This window comes from Argopecten irradians, chromosome 4 (assembly GCF_041381155.1).
Source record: "Argopecten irradians isolate NY chromosome 4, Ai_NY, whole genome shotgun sequence".
NCBI lineage: Eukaryota > Metazoa > Mollusca > Bivalvia > Pectinida > Pectinidae > Argopecten > Argopecten irradians.
The window spans coordinates 15394403-15414327 of record NC_091137.1 but is presented as its reverse complement, the minus strand read 5'-3'; the positions used below and the strand labels follow the sequence as shown (position 1 = coordinate 15414327).

General features: G+C 37.6%; 1 protein-coding gene and 1 long non-coding RNA gene across 3 annotated transcripts in view; one reads left to right on the top strand and one right to left on the bottom strand.

Annotated features, from left to right (window-relative positions):
* The window catches only part of LOC138320737 (uncharacterized), a 99930-nt gene that overhangs the window by 40330 nt on the left and 39675 nt on the right, over positions 1-19925 (top strand). The window lies entirely within an intron of this gene.
* LOC138320734 (nuclear pore complex protein Nup214-like) overlaps positions 1-19925 on the bottom strand; it is a 50857-nt gene that overhangs the window by 17113 nt on the left and 13819 nt on the right. The window contains exons 8-23 of one of the 2 annotated variants that reach the window (XM_069263905.1): positions 19537-19606; positions 18648-18774; positions 17930-18082; positions 16762-17661; positions 15924-16151; positions 15318-15397; positions 14699-14848; positions 13540-13805; positions 12096-12266; positions 11379-11551; positions 10886-10990; positions 9464-9630; positions 8563-8620; positions 6514-6726; positions 5368-5838; positions 169-282 (exon numbers count right to left, since the gene is read on the bottom strand). In XM_069263905.1, the coding sequence (XP_069120006.1) occupies positions 169-282; positions 5368-5838; positions 6514-6726; positions 8563-8620; positions 9464-9630; positions 10886-10990; positions 11379-11551; positions 12096-12266; positions 13540-13805; positions 14699-14848; positions 15318-15397; positions 15924-16151; positions 16762-17661; positions 17930-18082; positions 18648-18774; positions 19537-19606 (3446 nt within the window). The remainder of the gene's footprint in view (positions 1-168; positions 283-5367; positions 5839-6513; positions 6727-8562; positions 8621-9463; positions 9631-10885; positions 10991-11378; positions 11552-12095; positions 12267-13539; positions 13806-14698; positions 14849-15317; positions 15398-15923; positions 16152-16761; positions 17662-17929; positions 18083-18647; positions 18775-19536; positions 19607-19925) is intronic. The other variant, XM_069263906.1, reaches the window with a different exon arrangement.

Here is a 19925-nt window from a genome sequence, read left to right as displayed (position 1 = left end):
TATAAAAACAATCAATTTTGTCCAAATTGTTACTTTCAGCTAACCACAAATATCTCTATCAAAAAAATGACAGCAAAGCTGCAAACCATGACAGACAGTACACGTGAATATTTTATGTTACATAGTATAATTTGTTGGAGACATATGCTTAGCTTTGCACAAACTAACCCAATTTAGTAGCTCCTGAAGCGTTAGACTGTTGCACCGGTTTTGGGAATGTGAATCCTGCAGCTGCTGGGCTGTTAGGGGACTCTATGACTGTATCATCCTCCTCAGATAAGGCTGAAAAATAGAATAAAGATATATATTTATATAGCTACACTAAAGTTTTCTAAATGCTCTTCACGAGTGGGGAAATGCATTGCCAGACTGGAGTTCGAACCTAGGACTCTCTAGACATTAGCCAGCTGCTCCATCGAGTAAGCTACCTGATGATTGACCGGATACAGAATACTTAATATTCTTTATCTTTCTTCCCAAGATTCAACCCACATCAACATTGCTTGAAACAGGGGATAACAGGAAAGGAACAAGAGGCCCAGAGGGCCTGTATCGCTCACCTGGTTTGTAATGCCAAATAATTTTCTGAATACAGGTTCATTGTTTCTTTTCTGAAGGAATTTTAATATTAACCTCTAAATCCCCTATTGGGCCCCACCCCTCCTGCCCCCTGGGGGTCAGAGCCAAAATTTATACAAGTTCTGTTCCCCTTCCACAAAGGATGTTTCTGGCCAAATTTGGTTACAATCCATGCAGAACTCTATGAGAAGTAGCGATTGATAGAATTTACCTTTAATTTCCCCTATTGGGCCCCGCCCCTCCTGCCCCCTGAGGGTCAGAGCCAAAATTTATACAAGTTCTTTTCTCCTACCCCGAAGGATGTTTGTGGCCAAATTTAGTTACAAGCCATACAAAACTCTAGGACAATTAAGTAGCAATTTATAGAATTTACCTATAATTCCCCTATTGGGCCCCACCTCTCCTACCCCCAGGGGATCAGAGCCAAAATTTATACAAGTTCTGTTCCTCTTCCCCCAAGGATGTTTGTGGCCAAATTTGGTTACAATCCATGCAGAACTCTAGGACAAGTAGCGATTGATAGAATTTACCTCTATTTCCCCTATTGGGCCCCGCCCCTCCTGCCCCCTGAGGGTCAGAGCCAAAATTTATATACAAGTTCTGTTCTCCTACCCCGAAGGATGTTTGTGGCCAAATTTAGTTACAATCCATACAAAACTCTAGGACAATTAAGTAGCAATTTATAGAATTTACCTATAATTCCCCTATTAGGCCCCGCCTATCCTGCCCCAGGGACCAGAGCCAAAATTTATACAAACTCAGTTCTTATTCTCCCAAGGATATTTCTGGCCAAATTTGGTTACATTCCATGCAGAACTCTATGACTAGTAGCGAATTAAAGGATTTACCTCTATTTCCCCTATTGGGCCCCACCCCTCCAGCCCCCGGGGTGCCAGAGCCAAAATTTATACAAGTTCTGTTCCCCTTCCCCAAAGGATGTTTCTGGCCAAATTTGGTTACAATCCACGCAGAACTCTACGACTAGTAGCAATTTATAGGATTTACCTCTATTTCCCCTATTGGGCCCCGCCCCTCCTGCCCCCGGGGGGTCAGAGCCAAAATTTATACAAGTTCTGTTCCCCTTCCCCCAAGGATGTTTGTGGCCAAATTTGGTTACAATCCATGTAGAACTCTATGACAAGTAGCGATTTAAAGGATTTACCTCTATTTCCCCTATTGGGCCCCGCCCCCCCCCCTGCCCCCGGGGGGGGGGGGGGTCAGAGCCAAAATTTATACAAGTTCTGTTCCCCTTCCCCAAAGGATGTTTGTGGCAAAATTTAGTTACAATCCATGTAGAACTCTATGACTAGTAGTGATTTAAAGGATTTACCTCTATTTCCCCTATTGGGCCCCGCCCCTCCTGCCCCCGGGGGGTCAGAGCCAAAATTTATACAAGTTCTGTTCCCCTTCCCCCAAGGATGTTTGTGGCCAAATTTAGTTACAATCCATGTAGAACTCTGTGACAAGTAGCGATTTAAAGGATTTACCTCTATTTCCCCTATTTGGCCCCGCCCCTCCTGCCCCCGTGGGGTCAGAGCCAAAATTTATACAAGTTCTGTTCCCCTTCCCCAAAGGATGTTTCTGGCCAAATTTGGTTACAATCCATGTAGAACTCTATGACAAGTAGTGATTTAAAGGATTTACCTCTATTTCCCCTCTTGGGCCCCGCCCTCCTGCCCCCGGGGGGTCAGAGCCAAAATTTATACAAGTTCTGTTCCCCTTCCCCCAAGGATGTTTGTGGAAAAATTTAGTTACAATCCATGTAGAACTCTATGACTAGTAGCGATTTAAAGGATTTACCTCTATTTCCCCTATTGGGCCCCGCCCCTCCTGCCCCCGGGGGGTGAGAGCCAAAATTTATTCAAGTTCTGTTCCCCTTCCACAAAGGATGTTTCTGGCCAAATTTGGTTACAATCCATGCAGAACTCTACGACTAGTAGCAATTTATAGGATTTACCTCTATTTCCCCTATTGGGCCCCGCCCCTCCTGCCCCCGGGGGCGTCAGAGCCAAAATTTATACAAGTTCTGTTCCCCTTCCCCCAAGGATGTTTGTGGCAAAATTTAGTTACAATCCATGTAGAACTCTATGACTAGTAGCGATTTAAAGGATTTACCTCTATTTCCCCTATTGGGCCCCGCCCCTCCTGCCCCCGGGGGGTCAGAGCCAAAATTTATACAAGTTCTGTTCCTCTTCCCCCAAGGATGTTTGTGGCAAAATTTAGTTACAATCCATGTAGAACTCTATGACAAGTAGCGATTTAAAGGATTTACCTCTATTTCCCCTATTTGGCCCCGCCCCTCCTGCCCCCGGGGGGTCAGAGCCAAAATTTATACAAGTTCTGTTCCCCTTCCCCCAAGGATGTTTGTGGCCAAATTTTGTTACATTCCATTCAGAACTCTATGACAAGTAGCAATTTAAAGGATTTACCTATATTTCCCCTATTGGGCCCCGCCCCTCCTGCCCCCGGGGTGTCAGAGCCAAAATTTATACATGTTCTGTTCCCCTTCCCCCAAGGATGTTTGTGGCAAAATTTGGTTACAATCCATGCAGAACTTTATGACTAGTAGCGATTTAAAGGAAATGTTGACGGACAGACGGACGGACGGACGACGGACGGACGACGGACGGACGACGGACGACGGACGCCGCGCCATGACATAAGCTCACCGGCCCTTCGGGCCAGGTGAGCTAAAAATGAACAGCCACATCTGGGTTCAAACTTGTACCCTCTGAACACTAGCCAGATGCTTTACAAATTGAGCTATTGATCCAGAATTGATTAAACAACAATCTAGTCAGACATCCTGTTTTTATATAAATCATTTCGTACCCATTTTTTTTTTTATTTATTTCCAAAAGTTTACAAAGTACTATGTATGGTTTGGGCCCTTTTTGGACCCTAAATCCATCAATTTTAAATTAAGAATGAAAAAATAAAATTGTTGCATTTGATATAGTTGGTACATCCCTGATTTATGCAGCTTTAAGTTGCCATGGTAACCATCTGAATACGCATAAATTACCTGAATTTGAAAATTTTGTCATTTTTTTTGCCTTTTTTTTTCTTTTATATATATTTTTTTTCTAAGAAACATTAGAGTGCTGTCTTCAACAAACCTGAGATTTGTTCTGAATATATAGGTACCACAGATACATCTTAAGGAGAAATATAAAGTTTGTTCACTCTATGGTTTGTAGATGAAAAACTTGCATAAATGGCCAAAATTGACTAATTTCAACATTTTCATAATTATTGCATATTAAGAATGGATACCATAGCAACTACAGTTGCAATGACACATAATTATCATATCTATTATATCAAAGATGTACACAATATTTGATAATCAAAGATTTATTCACTAAATAACTGGTTTGAAAATTTGATGGATTTGGGGACCAAAAAGTGGCCAACTCATACAGAGTTTTGAAAATGTTCCATAATCAGTCTAATCAATACTACAAATGTTGCTCAAAATGAGAGAAGTTTAAATAAGTGGTAGTTAAATATATTAATATACAGTATAACTTATCTGAACAGACATTCTTGATACTACAGTGATTATACTATTTCTGTTGTTATATCCACCCTTGGACTATCCCAATGTAAAACTGAAGGCAGCTCAGGAGAAATAATCTTCACCAATCACAGGCCTGCAAAGATTTCCTTTGAAGACCACGGAGAGAGCAACGCCAAACATCAAAGCCACACAGTCAACCACAGTGTGCCATTATAAGACTCTTTTGATGTATATCAAAGGACTAAATTACCTGCTGTTCTGTAGCCTCCAGTTTTACTACTTGATAGTCCAGGGGTGGATATAACATCAGTTATAGTATCCCATGGAGTATTGAGGATGCTGAACGGATGTCAAATGGGCCATAATATTTGGCTAGTTTAGGTATTAGATTGCAAAGGTTTTTAGAAACACCGTATTTTCCCTAATAAGGGCGCCGGACGCAGGTAAATGGCCACTATAGTTCGTATTTTTCTGAAACTTACTATAACCAACTTACGTTTTGAAGTCAAGTAAGTATTGAAATTACATATTTATGAAGAAATGTATGCACCAGAAGTATTAAACATTGGTTAAATATGTCTGTTTCACAGAATTTTGGCATTTCATGCTAGCCTGTTTGTTTACCATGCGTACACAAAATGGCAGGCGGTGCTTTCGATTGCAAATTTGGTTTTGTGGCAGATGGGAATTACCGACAAGAGCACACAATAAAATGCTTAGAAATGATAACATTCCTGTTATTTAGGAACCTTTATCATAGATATACAGTAAGTATTCAGAAAACCTGTATAGACATCGCTAAAATGTTGTTGCCAGTTACTCTTCATCCATACAGGTGTGTGGGGCTGACATGTTTTATTTTGAACATGGCATTCTCGCTGTATCTATGTGTAAACACTTGGCAAAGATGTCCTAAGTTGTCCAATGCAATAAATTTAGTGCTTATACAAGCTGATCGGATATCTGTTAAGCATCAGATTGATGTGAAACAATATTTTTTTGGCGTCTGCAAAGACAAATCGTCACAATCTGGCACAAAAATTGTATGAAATTACTTGATTTTTTTCAGCAAAAAATGTGGGGGCACCCTTATTAGAGGAGGCGCTCTTCATAGGGAAAATATGGTACCATCAACTAAGAAGTAAAATGTCATAAAATTTTGTTGGAATAGACATGGATCCAGATTAGACAAGAAAGACAGGTTATAATGTATATGTATTGTACAACATCAGTTGATTAATATCACCTTTAATTATTCTACACACCTTGCAATAACAGTGGATTCCCAATTGACACGTTTTTATCAGACGACTCTGACTGCCCTCCAAAGCTGAAACTTGTTTGCTTAGTACTTGTGACAGTGGAAGTTTTTGGAGTGGACGCAGAGAAAGCTACTTGATTTGGCTTTGTGGTAGAAGCTGAAGCTACACTGGCAGTGTTAAATCCTGTTTCTGGTTTAGTAGATCCACCAGCATTGCCACCAAACGCTGACCCCCTGGCATTGCCACCAAACATAAAAGAGGTCTTCGATTGTGTTCCTTCTAAGAAACTAAACTCCCCTGGTTTAGAGCCAAACGTTGCCAACACAGAACCAGCACTGGATGCAGCAGAAGCAGAGTTTGAAGAGGCTGGTTTCATTGCTACAGGTGATCCAAATAGGTTCTTGCTTAAGTTCCCAGACTGTTGTTGAACAGTATTAATTCCACCAGCCTTGGGTGTGAATGTACCTGGTACACCTAATAACATATCCAAGCACAATATTTATGACAATAAATATACCACAACTTTTTCAACACTAATATATTATCCTTTAGATTATTCAGTAAAAAACAGTTAGTTTCATTAATGTTTTTTAATTTTTACCAAAATCAACATAGATACACTGACTGAAAGTTTTATTCTTAAAATATACTTCTTTACGTATAGCCTGTAATTTTCACACAACATTGTTACGCTTGCAAATATTTGATCTGCGAAATATTAGGAAATGGATAAATTATAATCAAATCTATATATATTTATACTTTTATAGCCAAATCACAAAATTACAAAACTGCTAAATCGCAAAAGTTATCAGCTACAGGCTATCATGATATGAAATAATTTCAGCAAAACCTGTCTGTGCCTTCGCTCACCAAACTATTTATTGTTCATTACTATAATATTACCTTAATAAAGGGTCAGATTGCCTCCAAAATTTGACAATCTTTTTTGTCCACACTGTTAGAGTTGTTTCTAGTCTTTACCTTATATTTACCATTTTAATTAATTTGTATCCTACATATATACAATGTATGTCAGTATGTATCCAGAGTTATCTGGAATACAACCGTTGATATTATTTCTTTGACCCACAATAATAATAGCTACATTAACCCCAATAAATACTTCTGAATAATTATATGTATTACCTGTTAAAGCCCCATCTCCCTGTGCCATCATAGAATATTGGGCTCCAAATCCAACCCCGTTCTCATCCTCTTCATAATCATCGTCATCATCATAAGTGTCTTCCTCATCGTCATCATCATCATCATCATCTTCCTCATCTTCCTCTTCATAGCCTGTGGATGATGGAGGAGTGATATCTTCTACAACGATGTGACCAAGGTTCTTTCCTCCACCTAAAAAAGAACAAGATTAACACCTTAAATTATATGTGTCCTAACTGCGTGGAAATTTTGACATGTTATTTTTTCCAGTAATCTATTGAAAAGGGTCGATTAAGTAATCTGTAAAAATCATTCAAGGGCACAGACATACATGAATGTCTTATAAACATTACTTACAACACAGGATGTTTGCTTTGTGAAAGTTCTTGTTTTAATGCCATATTGTATGCTTAGTGCAGAGGTCACTTTACAATTACATGTACAAATGTACTTCTCATTTGTTTAATGAAATTATATAGACCACAACTTGGCTCAATAGTCTGACCATATTTATTCATTTCACTATACTATAGATGTACATGCAAATATAATAATTTTTGGTAGTATAGTGTACTGCCAAAGATCAATTTGAGCTCTTATTTGTCCTTGTAAAATTAAAACTTTTGTATTTTAAGTATCGTAATTCTCAAAATGTTGGCCATATTTGGTGGTGAATAACATATGTAAAACACCTCCTGATTAGTCAGTATGTAAATTACCCCACATATAAGTTTTAAACCTTACACTATATGATTGTCAATCATATTCTCGATAATTATGCCAATCTTTTAATCAAGTTTTACAAAGCTTTATTTAAAATTCCCATGCCTCATTTTACCCTACATATACTGAAATTGATTACATGGAATTTTTTGCTTCTATAAGCCAGTAATATTTGTCAGCAGAAATGAGGTTCAAAATACATTCCAACTTTGTTTTCTGAAGTTTTATTTTCTATGATTAACACTGATTAACCACTTAAATTCTACTCAGGTTGTGATTTATAGAGTTTTATAATGGACGTTTCCAGTAAAACCTGACCCATTGACGTTAAAATACAAGAGATCCCAGAGGGATCTTGGCGCCCACCAAAGAATGATCTATGTCTGACAATGGAAAGAGGGATCTTTTCCCTGCTTTTCAAACTTTTTCAAACAAACTATATATAAAATCTAAGAGAGATCGGTATAGTGCTTTCTATGGAATAGCGATAACAAACTTTAAGTATCAAAATCCAAGATGGCCACCTGTCGGCCATCTTGTTTACCGATCGGTCCCAAAATGCAATATGCACAACTAGGGTCCTAGGGGAACCTGTATATGAAATTTGAGAAAGATCCCTTCTGCACTTTTTGAGAAATAGCGGTAACAAACTTTAACTATCAAAATCCAAGATGGCCACCTGTCGGCCATCTTGTTGACCGATCGGTCCCAAAATGCAATATGCACAACTAGGGTCCAAGGGGAACCTGTATATGAAATTTGAGAAAGATCCCTTCAGCACTTTTTGAGAAATAGTGGTAACAAACTTTAACTATCAAAATCCAAGATGGCCGCCTGTCGGCCATCTTGTTCACCGATCGGTCCCAAAATGCAATATGCAAAACTAGGACCCTAGGGGAACCTGTATATGAAATTTGAGAAAGATCCTTTCTGCACTTTTTGAGAAATAGCGGTAACAAACTTTAACTATCAAAATCCAAGATGGCCGACTTTCGGCCATCTTGTTGACCGATCGGTCCCAAAATGCAATATGCACAACTAGGGTCCTAGGGGAACCTACATATGAAATTTCAGAAACATCCCTTCAGTACGCTCTGAGAAATAGCGGTAACAAGAATTGTTAACGGACGGACGGACGGCGGACCACGGACGAAAGGCGATTTGAATAGCCCACCATCAAATGTGTGAAGAGGATATTTTATTGGCTATGACACCAAATCAGAAGTTTTTGTAGTAAATCTTGAAGCCAGAAAAATAATCATAATTTATTGTAAACAGGACTGTCTCAAACGTTCTCCTACATACCAGGGACAGCATTGAAAGTGTACGTGGGAGGAAGTTTGCTGGAACCACTTGGTGGGGGCTACAGAATAAAAATACAGTCAATGCAGTTTTATAATCATTAACTCAGCAACTCAAAACGACGAAGGGGTAATACCCTTACAACATAAACAACTTTTAATCAAAACTTCAACAAGTGTGCCAATTTGACTGACCTGCTTTCTTTTGCAAGTTGAACATATTTACAGTATTGTTGGCATTTTAGAATATAAAATGTTGGTTTTAAAGGCACACTACCTTTCCGAAACAGCTTTTAAATTTTAAAATGGGAAAGTAAAGCGCGAGTGATAATTTTGAAGAGTCATATTATTAGCTTACCTTATATTCAAATATATTGAATGTTAATTTTCATAACACAGTCGTATTGTTTCCTACCGTCATTCTGATTACCGCACATTAGTTGACTATCAATGTGCCAGGCGACAAAACAGCAAAATGAATCTTTACTGTTAACAAAGATTGCGCAGATTGCATTTGTTTGGTGTTTTAACCTCATCTTAGGCCATTTATATACATTTTCTTATTCTTTATTGTTTTAAAGAAACTTTTAATTTTTGTGTCAGAAAAGTTGTGGGCCTTTAATGAATGTTGCATAATTAAAAGTATACATGGTTATTCTCTTAAAATATAAGTTGTATCACCAAGCCTTGCTACATTTGTCGTTCTCAAATCTTGCCTATACACAGTTATATTTTAAGACACTGACCATGTAGTCTCATGGCGACTACCTTATGTTACATTTCAAATAATAATAATTTCTGGTTCTGGTCTACATTTACTAGTCAATTAAATGACACCAGAATCACTTAATTGTTTTCATCAAACAACAAGAAATACACTTAAAACTAGAGGACAATAGATTTACCATGTTCTGTTTGCTGATATCCCATAATCCAGACTGTCGTGTCATGGCCAATTTTCCCTGGGACAGGCTGGGTGGTACAAACCTCTGACCAGACACATTTCCTGTTAGCCCAGTAGATATACTCCCGGCTGTCTGACTGGTTGATGTATGCATGGAACCCCTCTCACCTGAAACAAGTTCAAAGATCAACAGAACCAACAAAACAAGAATTGATATAAACCCTTGTCTAAAATGTACCAAAAGTTGCTGCATTTGTTTGTCCCTAGTATGCAGCAAGTGAGAATCCTAGTAAAATTATTCTTTAATTACTAAGGTACATATGCATTTACATTTGTTCAGAACTATGTCTTAGTGATCATGTATCATAAATGATAACATAATTGAACTAGAAATATGTCTGTTAGACATTAAGTGCTCGCTAACTACTTCCTAACCTTAATTTCCGGTATGAAATCATTCTCAGCAACAGTTATACATAGCACTTTCGCTCGTTATCCTGGGGAATAATGCAAGGAGATGGTTTATGTTTACTTTGAACTTTGTTAAGTGTGTTCTTTGTTACACAGAAGTGAGATTACTATCATAATAATATTGATGCGATAGACTTGTTTTGCTGTTCAAAATAGTCGTCAGCTAGAACACTGTCCAGTCTCTGTGCACATGGTGACTTACCTGTGCCATGCTTGAACACATTTCTGGGGTACATTAGATCTAGAGCTCAGACACTCAGTTGAAATTTTATAATGTTTTTTAATACTGTTTCTCTTATGCAAGGCTTTGTAATCTTATAAATATGCAGTCTGTGGTCACAGTAAGTTAGTAAGCGATAGTGCAACGTACACCTAAGACCTAGGATGATGTGAAATAAATTAAATATAATCTCCTAAATAATGCTGTAAATGTGGCAGGTACTAATATAAAGGTTATCCGTTTCGTCACTTTCTTTTATCGACTTTATATACCAGATTTGAATTTTATCATTCCCAAAGTTTTCAAATCGATCAGATGCTTAGAATAGCCTGACCAATGCAAGAGCTTGTATGATACGCTGCTTCAAGTTTACACAACACGAATGTGTTTACCACTGTGTAATGTCACTGTTGTTAATTTATAGTGGATTATCGCTGACAAGTATATCTTAGTATATGTTTTTGAAAGGTTGATGTCAAAAAATCGGGGCGAAATCTATCTATCTATTAAAGACACTGACTTTCGGTATCTCGCGTACAGTTGGAATCTGCGCATAGCTGATGTACACAGACTCCACACCCAACAAGGAAGATAATATTGCGCGTACGCTCGCACTAAAAAAATTTCAATTAGTTTGTAAAATGTGTGAATAATTCAAACTTTGACATAGAAAACTGTTGTTAAAACACTTCAAGAATAACTTGCTTGTGATAGAAGCGTTAAAACTAATACCTGAATTAGTCTGAAAAGTTGGTTCAGGAGCATGGGCCACTACAGTCTCCTCCAAATCATATCTTCTTCTGTCCACTGTCGCTATACGGGACATCGACAAGTTCTCTGAAATCCACAGATAAACATATCATGTTATGTGATACAACAGCTAGAGCATGCTGGTTAGCTTGATTTTCATTGAACTTCAGATATTAAATTTTTTCTCACTCTATAGGTGAATAGATCTAGAATGAAAACTAAGATGATAGGACTGATACCCTGAAACAATGGGACTGAAACAATCAGACTATCAGAGTGAAACATTAGACAATCTGCTTAACCCTCGGACAATCAGCCTTCACCCTCAGACAATCAGACTTAACCCTCAGACAATCAAACTAAAACCATATCTGACTATCGAAGTTAACCTCTCAGAAAATAGGACTGTAAGTATATCTCATCAGTTTATTGGATACCATATTTCATTCCTTGAGATTTGTGTCGTTCCCCTTACCTGGCCTTGTTGATTTGATCCTTGGTACGGCGCGTCTAGCCAGGTGTTCACGAAGCCGTGCTTGTTTTTCAGGACTTGCAGATTTGTTGATGATCTGTGTGGATGACAGGCTTGGTTCTGGTTTCTTATCCCCCTCCAGGAGACTATCTGCCAGGGAAGACAACTCCAAATCTCTGTCCAGGAAAAAATAAATTTAATTCATCGAATGATAAGTCTTGCAACAACCTGGACTCAATTGGCCAGTAATCAAACTAAAGCCTGCTATAAGTTGAGGAGTCTGCTTTCTTACAAAAATGAGGTAACAAATACAATTTCTGGAGATAATTCATCATTTCTCAAGATTTGAGAAAAGCATGCAAACCAAATAGAAAGATTTTTAAAGCAATGTTTTCTCAATGTTAGGTTCCAACCAATTAGGTTTTAAAATCTTTCTGAAGTCCACAATCATCACTTATTTCACTGTAGTAATTGATTCTCCCTCTCTCTGAAATGATATCAAATTATAAGTGCTCCTTCCATATCAATGATAGCACACTACAGGAGAGAACAGGACATATGTGAGAATTACTATATAACGCTTACGCCTTATTTCATAGCAAGAAATTTGTACTACATTTGACAGCAGAGATTTCATTTCTTTATGAAGGTCTCTACAACCTGAAATTAGCAATAAGGAGACTGTATAATTACAGACTTAGGTAATGCTTTAATACACACCTGGATTCATTAATAGAAGAACTGGAATACTGCCATGCTGATGTTTTATTATAGAGTTTCAATTCCTTCAATTTCTTCTCCAAGTTGTTTAGATTTGCCTTCTGGTTACGTATCAAAGTACTGTTACTTTTCAGGACACGGTACATCACATCTGTTGTTGGGGCCTTAACCCTTAAGAAAAAAATTGGATCATTTTTACCTCAAAGCCAATTTATTCTTTAGGTATGCTCTGTGAACAGGGACAAAATTCAAAACATAAGCAAATTTAAACTATTGAATGAAGGTTTAACACACTGTTCATGAACTATGACTATAAGACTGTCAGACAGACAGGCTGTTAATAAGTCTATAAGCTGTATAGTGTATATATCAGGATTGACTATATTCAAAAAGGGCCACATAATTGTACAGTGGCCGAGTGCTTAAAATGTCCCATAAACCCTCTACTTCTTGGTGTCAATTTCAAAGTCATGTGGGGCAGTTGCTAGGTACTGAATGCAAGTTCAAAGTATTTTCTCAAGGTACTCTGGCTTTCCTCCACCATCTAAGCATGGTACATCTTTAAATGACCCTGGTTGTCAATAGGACATTAAACTAATGACCCTGGCTGTTAATAGGACTATAGAACAATGACCTTGGCTGTTAATGGGATAATAAACCAATGACCTTGGCTGTTAATGGGATAATAAACCAATGACCTTGGCCGTTAACAGGACTATAGAAAACTGACCTTGGCTGTTAATGGGAACATAAACCAATGACCTTGGCTGTTAATAGGACTATAGAACAAGAGCTGTTGGAGAACAGCAAAGCTCGCCTATTCAGAAGAAGTTGATGTTCAAGTATTTACAATTTAAACATGGAAATATGACAAATTAACAGACTCAAAAACACCCTAAAGGGCCCCAAATTGGTTGTATTATCACGTTCAGCATCCATACACATTAGGAAAATAAAATCATAAACATTTATGATGACTTAAGCTTAAACAATAGACAAAATAGAAACTTGCTCAAAAACTTTAACGTGGAAATATGACAAATTAACAGACTCAAAAAACCCCTAAAGGGCCCTAAATCGGTTGTATTATCACGTTCAGCATCCATACACATTAAGAAAATAAAATCATAAACATTTATGATGACTTAAGCTTAAACAATTGACGAAATAGAAACTTGCTCAAAAACTTTAACGTGAAATGGGACGCCAACGCTGACGCTGACGCCGCCGCCCCCGCCGACGCCGGGTTGACAACATTAGCTTCCCCTATTCTTCGAATAAGAGCGCTAAAAATGACTGGCTGTTAATGGGATAATAAACCAATGACCTTGGCTATTAATAGGACAATAAACCAATGACCTTGGCTGTTAATAGGACATTAAACCAATGACCTTGACTATTAATATGTCAATAAACCAATGACCTTGGCTGTTAATAGGCTTACTTGGCTCTGCTTCTATCTCTACCCTGGTGCTCTGTCCATTGTTGGTCCAAGATCGCGTCAACATCTCTGAGACCTTGATCAAGCACTTGGTACTGCTGTTGGAGCTGTCGCAAGTGGTCAAGACTGGCAGGGTCTAAGGCCCTTGCCTTTAGTAAGTGCATATACTTGTTGTCCGTGTTACAACTCTCACGCAGGCGGCATTCCTCCACCATGGCAAACAAATCAAGACAAAGTGATTTCTGATCATCCACTTCCTTTGCCTGGTCCTAAAAAGAGTTTCATCATTGGACAATATAACTTCAATTTCAACAAAATTACATTTCAATAATATATTGAAATAGGTTTGAACAACAGGCAATGCCTGCGTAAGTTAACTTTAGTTGCTATTCAATTTAATATTCCAATTATAAATAGGTTAATTAATGTAATTTCCACAAAAAAATAATGAATCGTCCATTAAAAAGGACTATCATGACATAAAATACATCCACATGTCTATGGTTCAAATCATCCTCAATATTTCAGGGGTTCCGATCACGTACAATCTTTACACCCCTGGACTATCTCATATTAAAACTGGAGGCAACTGAGCAGGTAATTTAGGTCTTTGATTCATATCATAAGAGCCGTATAACGGTACACTGTGGTTGATTGTGTAGTTTTGAAGTTGGGCGTCGCTTTCTCTGTAGTCCTCAAAGGACTTTTATTGCTGGCCTGTGATTGGTTCAGATTGTTTCCTTTGAGACTATGAGATAGTCCAGGGATGTAGAGAACGTATGTGAGTATCGAGGATGGGTTCAAACATACACATTACTAACAATCAAATTTAAAAATTGAGAAGCCTCCGATTTTACTATGAGATAGTCCAGGGATGTAGAGAACGTATGTGAGTATAGAGGATGGGTTCAAACATACACATTACTAACAATCAAATTTAAACATTTTAATTGTAAATATAATTCCTTTGATCTTCAGAATCACTGTTAAGTCCAAAATGGAGGGAGCAGCTGTATGGTAAAGTAATGTTTAGGTACTGAATATCTTTATTCTGCTGCCACATGTTTTGAACATTGTCTACATTTACATTAACAGATATTTGAATGAACAATTTGATCCTACTTTGGTACTTAAATGCTACCTTTGCCAATAGCAACTTTACCTTTGTGGTGGTGATAATCCCGGATGAAAAATTGGTGAGTTCCTCTACTTTACCCCGGAGTTGATGCATCTCTGATCGCGTGCCAACCAGGACTCCTCCATTACGTGTCTGGGCTCGAAACTTAGACATCTCCTCCTCAAAGTGGGCCAGCTGATCATTCAACAATAGAAATATACGCAACAATGAAAATATATCTTATGTCATTTGACAGTAAAGTTTTCATTTATACACTTCATTTGCATAAAAACACCACTTATTTCTGGATTTGGTAAAATATTGACATGAAATAGGGAAAATACAGCAAACTTTCTCTAAGGCAAGGTGCCTTTATTTGGCCCCAAATGCACTCAAAAAAATAATTATGACAACTTAAATTTAATGTTCACAAACTCCATTTAGCATAAAATATGCCTTGAAAGGCTTTAAATCAGTCTCATTTTAAAACTAAGCTGAGTAACCCCTTGAAAATCCAATTATGTCAGTGAAATGAATCGAGAAATCATGGCTTGAAGTATCAAACAAAGTTTTGTAGAAATCTTATAGCTAGAACTTATTACATTATAATTAACACAGATCTTGGAAGAACTGCAAGTCTTTATAACTAGCCAAATAAACCTACCTCTTCCATGATACCTTTAGTGAAGGTGTCTTCTGAGTCTCCAGATTTGGGGGTTACACCTACTTGTACAGGGGCTGGAGCTAGTGAAAGTTAAAATAAGTGTTATCTTTACTTTAAACCTTTTGTATTCTACATTTACAATATAATCAAATTTAAACTGAAAAATTATCAATTTTACATTAACAATATACAAATGTAAAAAATCAATAGTGTTGTGAATTGGTTGAAATTTCATGGTTGATCATCAGTTTTCTATAACTAATCAATGGTCATTACTACGTAGTGCTTATGCACCTTCAATTTGTCTAAACGCTTAAAATTTGAAACCATACGAGTGACAACCACGCGCAAGGAATGATTTTAACAAGTTAGCTATGATGTTTTTGCATGTTTTAGCGATCAGCTAACTTTAAACTTTCGTTTATCATGGTGTCAGAAACTTCCGACAAACTTGGTTACAAATTTCTTATTTAATCAATTGATCAAACACTTCAAACCAACTGCAATTTTAACAAGCATTATGACATATTTAGGAGTAATGGCAGATAAGGAAGATGGTGATTCTAATCATGACCAGTTATTACTTTGTGTGTTAAGTGATTGTACCTGGATTGTTGTCTGAGACTTTCTTAACTGTTTGGACAGGTGCTGTTTGAGGTGTTTGAGGTGTTTGAGGTACAGAGGCTGACGCAGCAGGAGTCTTAGACACAGATAATGATGGGGTCTTTCCACTAAACTGTGATGAAGCAGACTGATTTATTCCTGCAGCCTGTCCAAACTGAGATAAAGCAGGCTGGCTGAAATGAGCTGTTTGTGCAATCTGGTTTGGTAAAGCTGCAAAACGAAAAACATGTAACTTTAATTGTTCAATGACCTTACACACAAAAATAGACCATAGACAAACATGATCATCAGGTTACTGGCTGAATGAGGCTTCACATGTTCACTCATGAAGGTAACAAATATATATTCTATCTTAACAGATGGTTAAATTCATGAAATTAAAACATATTTACTCAATGCAGAAGCTCTCCATCTAAGTATGCATCTATCTAAGATGCTATGCTCTTATTATCTAGTTGATTGCTGCAACATTGAGAAGAGATCATCTTTTCACCTGTGTTTGATCTATTTTTAGTTAAAATTATGATACCATCCTCGATCCAAAAGTGCCTCTGTCCCTATAAGCGCCCCTCCCTTTTTTGAAGATTAAATATCAATAACCTTGAATCAAATGCAAACAAACTATGGAAACTGTAGGTTTCTTTATTTGATTTCTTTTGCATATTGATTAATGGCTTTCTCTGTAGAAAAATTTTGTGAAATGCTATGCCAAATAAGGTCCTATAAGGCCTAGCATTTCATTTTCTTTTCAATTTTTTATTGGGTCGCATATACATATGGTAATATTCCTTATTGACTTTTCCTTATCTAGACCACCTACCTGCAGAACTGGTTGGGTTGACAAATCCTTTAAATCCAGTGGTGGACTGAGGTGTTGTTATTGCTGTCGGGCTCTGACTGGAAGTTACAAATCCTTTAAAAGCAGACGGCTGCCGGTTTTGATTGGGTTGAGTTGGAGGCTGTTCAGGTCTTGTGGCTCCAGACAACTGGACAACTGGTGGAGGGTTCAATGGAGTTCTAGCAATATTGGCAAAACTGGAGCCAGCCGTTTTGGATGCTGGGACAGATGAGACACCAGATGTACTGGCACTTGCTGTTGACTTCGGTGCAGTTGTACCAAATGCAAAGGTCGGGGCTGTGGTGGTGACTGCTGCTGGTTTGGTAGCAGTACTCCCTCCAAATGAACTAGTTGTCTTCTTATCACTACCTGTACTTGGACCTCCAAATACAGGCGTAGCACTACTTGCTGGTGTCTGAAAACTGAATGCTGTCGACCCCCCACTTGAGGTAGAGTTACCCCCAAAACTAAACCCTGGTGATGGCGCAGACTGGGACTGTGGCCCTAGGGATCCACTGAAGCTAAATGTAGCAGCTTTTGTAGTGGATGAAGCAGTGCTCTGTTGTGAGAAACTGAATGTAGCTGCAGGAGCAACTGTGGATGTGGCATTTGTAGAGCCTACACTAGGTTTTGTTGTTGTAAATCCTGAAAATGACGAACTAGATCCAAATGAAGTGGCAGGGCTAGTGCCAAATAGTGATGGGGTGGTAGTTTTGGGGCTCCCGAAAGGCGATGCAGCTGCTTTTGTAGTGGCACCAGCATTAGGGTTGACAAATAGAAAACTTGGGCCTGTAGATAGTCCTGCAGGGCCTAGAGGTCCAGTTGTTGGTGTACTAGCACTGCTCTGGCCACTAGAAATACCAGCAGCATCTGTCTCTAATCCTAAAACCAAAACAAAAATAAGATTTTTGTATAAAACGCAAGAAAATTATTGATTGATTATTCCATATAGAACATCAAGATTTAATTATTCCCTTTAGAACAACAAGATTTAAATACAATCACAAGAAAGTCATTTTGTGGAATAACCCTTGCCAAACAGAAACTTAATATGGATCAAAGAATCTACTAAAGATAACAATTAAAGAGTCTAAAAAGCTCAGAATGAAAGGTCACACGTAATGAGCTGTAATGTGTGTTTGTATCGTACCTTTAAGTTTTCTCATCCCAGCAGAGGAAAGTTGTTTGGGTGGCTCTGTCAGGACAACTGCACCACTATACATGTTCATCATATAGTATGGTACAAGTACTCCATCGGTCGATAGTAGCAACAGGATGGGCGACGATGGATGGTGTCCTTCTCCTAGACATCACAATATTATATTATTTTTGGTTCATACACCTGTTGTACAGAGGCACTCTAAAGTGATAAAAGTTGTTTCTTTTTCTTTTATTAATACACACATTGCCTATAGAGTCTGTTTACTATAATGCTTAGAATTCATTTTTAGAATTGATACTGAAACAGTAAAACTTGTCTAAATCTTTTATTCGAATTGCTGTGTATTTCCCGCATAATTGTTTGGCATTTTCCTCTATAATCTGAAAAGCTGTATATGCCGGCTAAATATGCTGGTCCCAGTGATGTCTGGTTTATTAAGTTCACACTGTAGCATGAACATAGTGGAAAAAAAGGATAATTAATCATTATATTATAAACAGAAGTGCTTAGTGGAGAATGGTTAGCAAGGCCTTATATTAATATTGCCTAAATTTACTCAAACTTATATTAATATTGCCTAAATTTACTCAAACTTAAAGAAGATTTGACTGAACACCTGAATTTCTACAGAGATATACTCCAACAGGGAAAGCACCTTGTGATCAAATTAAAGAGAAATGAAGTGAAAAACATCAGCCAAACTGACCTAGTGGTATGGGATGCTGAGAAGAGTAATCAATGGCCACGCCCATAGGGAAGGTGTCCTCATGATTATCAGTCAGGGGTAACTCTGCTCTGGCTGAGTCGTCTAGATTCCAACGCTCCCAGTCACACTGTGGACATAAACAACATTGTAAAACTATCACTGTACAGATTGACACAATGAAAGATGACTTTTGTGCTCATCAAGATCACTTTTGTTTTTCGTTAAATATTTTTCAGAGAAAGTCAGTATATCATGAAAGAAATTGGACCTTGTGGTTAAGTGGTTATTAACCATTAAGGTGTCCCACATTCTACTATTACATCTCTCCTAGTCTGAATGGTCATCCATTTATGTGTACTAGTTAAGGAATCTGCTGTATCAGAAATGGAATGCGCAGTACTATTGGAACTGAACTGATACAAATGAATTGTTTCTAGAAGTACTTGACTTGGATCCAAGTTGGCAGATCTGAGATATTTCATTGAAATGTTTTCTGTGTTGAAAGCAATACAGAAAGTATTCATTCAATAAAATAGCATAGATTATGTATTAAATGTATGACAAAATTGTTTAGGCACTTCTTTTTCTATCAATTTTATTTTTAACCTTGGAAATACTTAGCTTTCATTTAGAAATGTGTGTCGCCATTTGGAAAAATCTAAACACATTCCTTTAGATGGTATCATACCAATTCAGTACAAATGATACAAACTTACATGACTGAGTCACTTGCTATAGGCTGGTGGGAAATATTTCCTTGGTTATTGTTTCTTATAAAGTGGTGGCATTCAGTGCTTCTCTGGCTTGCTCTATTGCCCAAATTTGTGTGGTCGGTAGGTTCCTTATCAAGACATTAATATATATATATATATATATGTCCAACACTCACCTGTTCACTCTGGTGTTTCCCAACAACTGATATCTCACAGGCATTACTTGAACAGGCCAGTATCATTTCCCTGTAATCATCAATCCATTCAACATCAAATGTCCATAGATCATTTAAAGTTCTAATTTGTTTTTATTTTTCTTGATAAAATATCACTTTATAAGATGATACATCTTCTCTCGGCACACAATAATAACTTTACAAGTCAGATTTAGGAAATCTATTTTAAGATATACATGTACATTCAATATGAAAATTCCAGAAGAACCATCACCAACAAAATGTATTCTTCCAATATTTCCCAAAGGCTGAAGTTGATAAGTAAACGAAGGGTCAGAGTTTTTAGTTTAAGGTTTGATTTGACATTGTTTCCAAAAGTTGAAAATGCA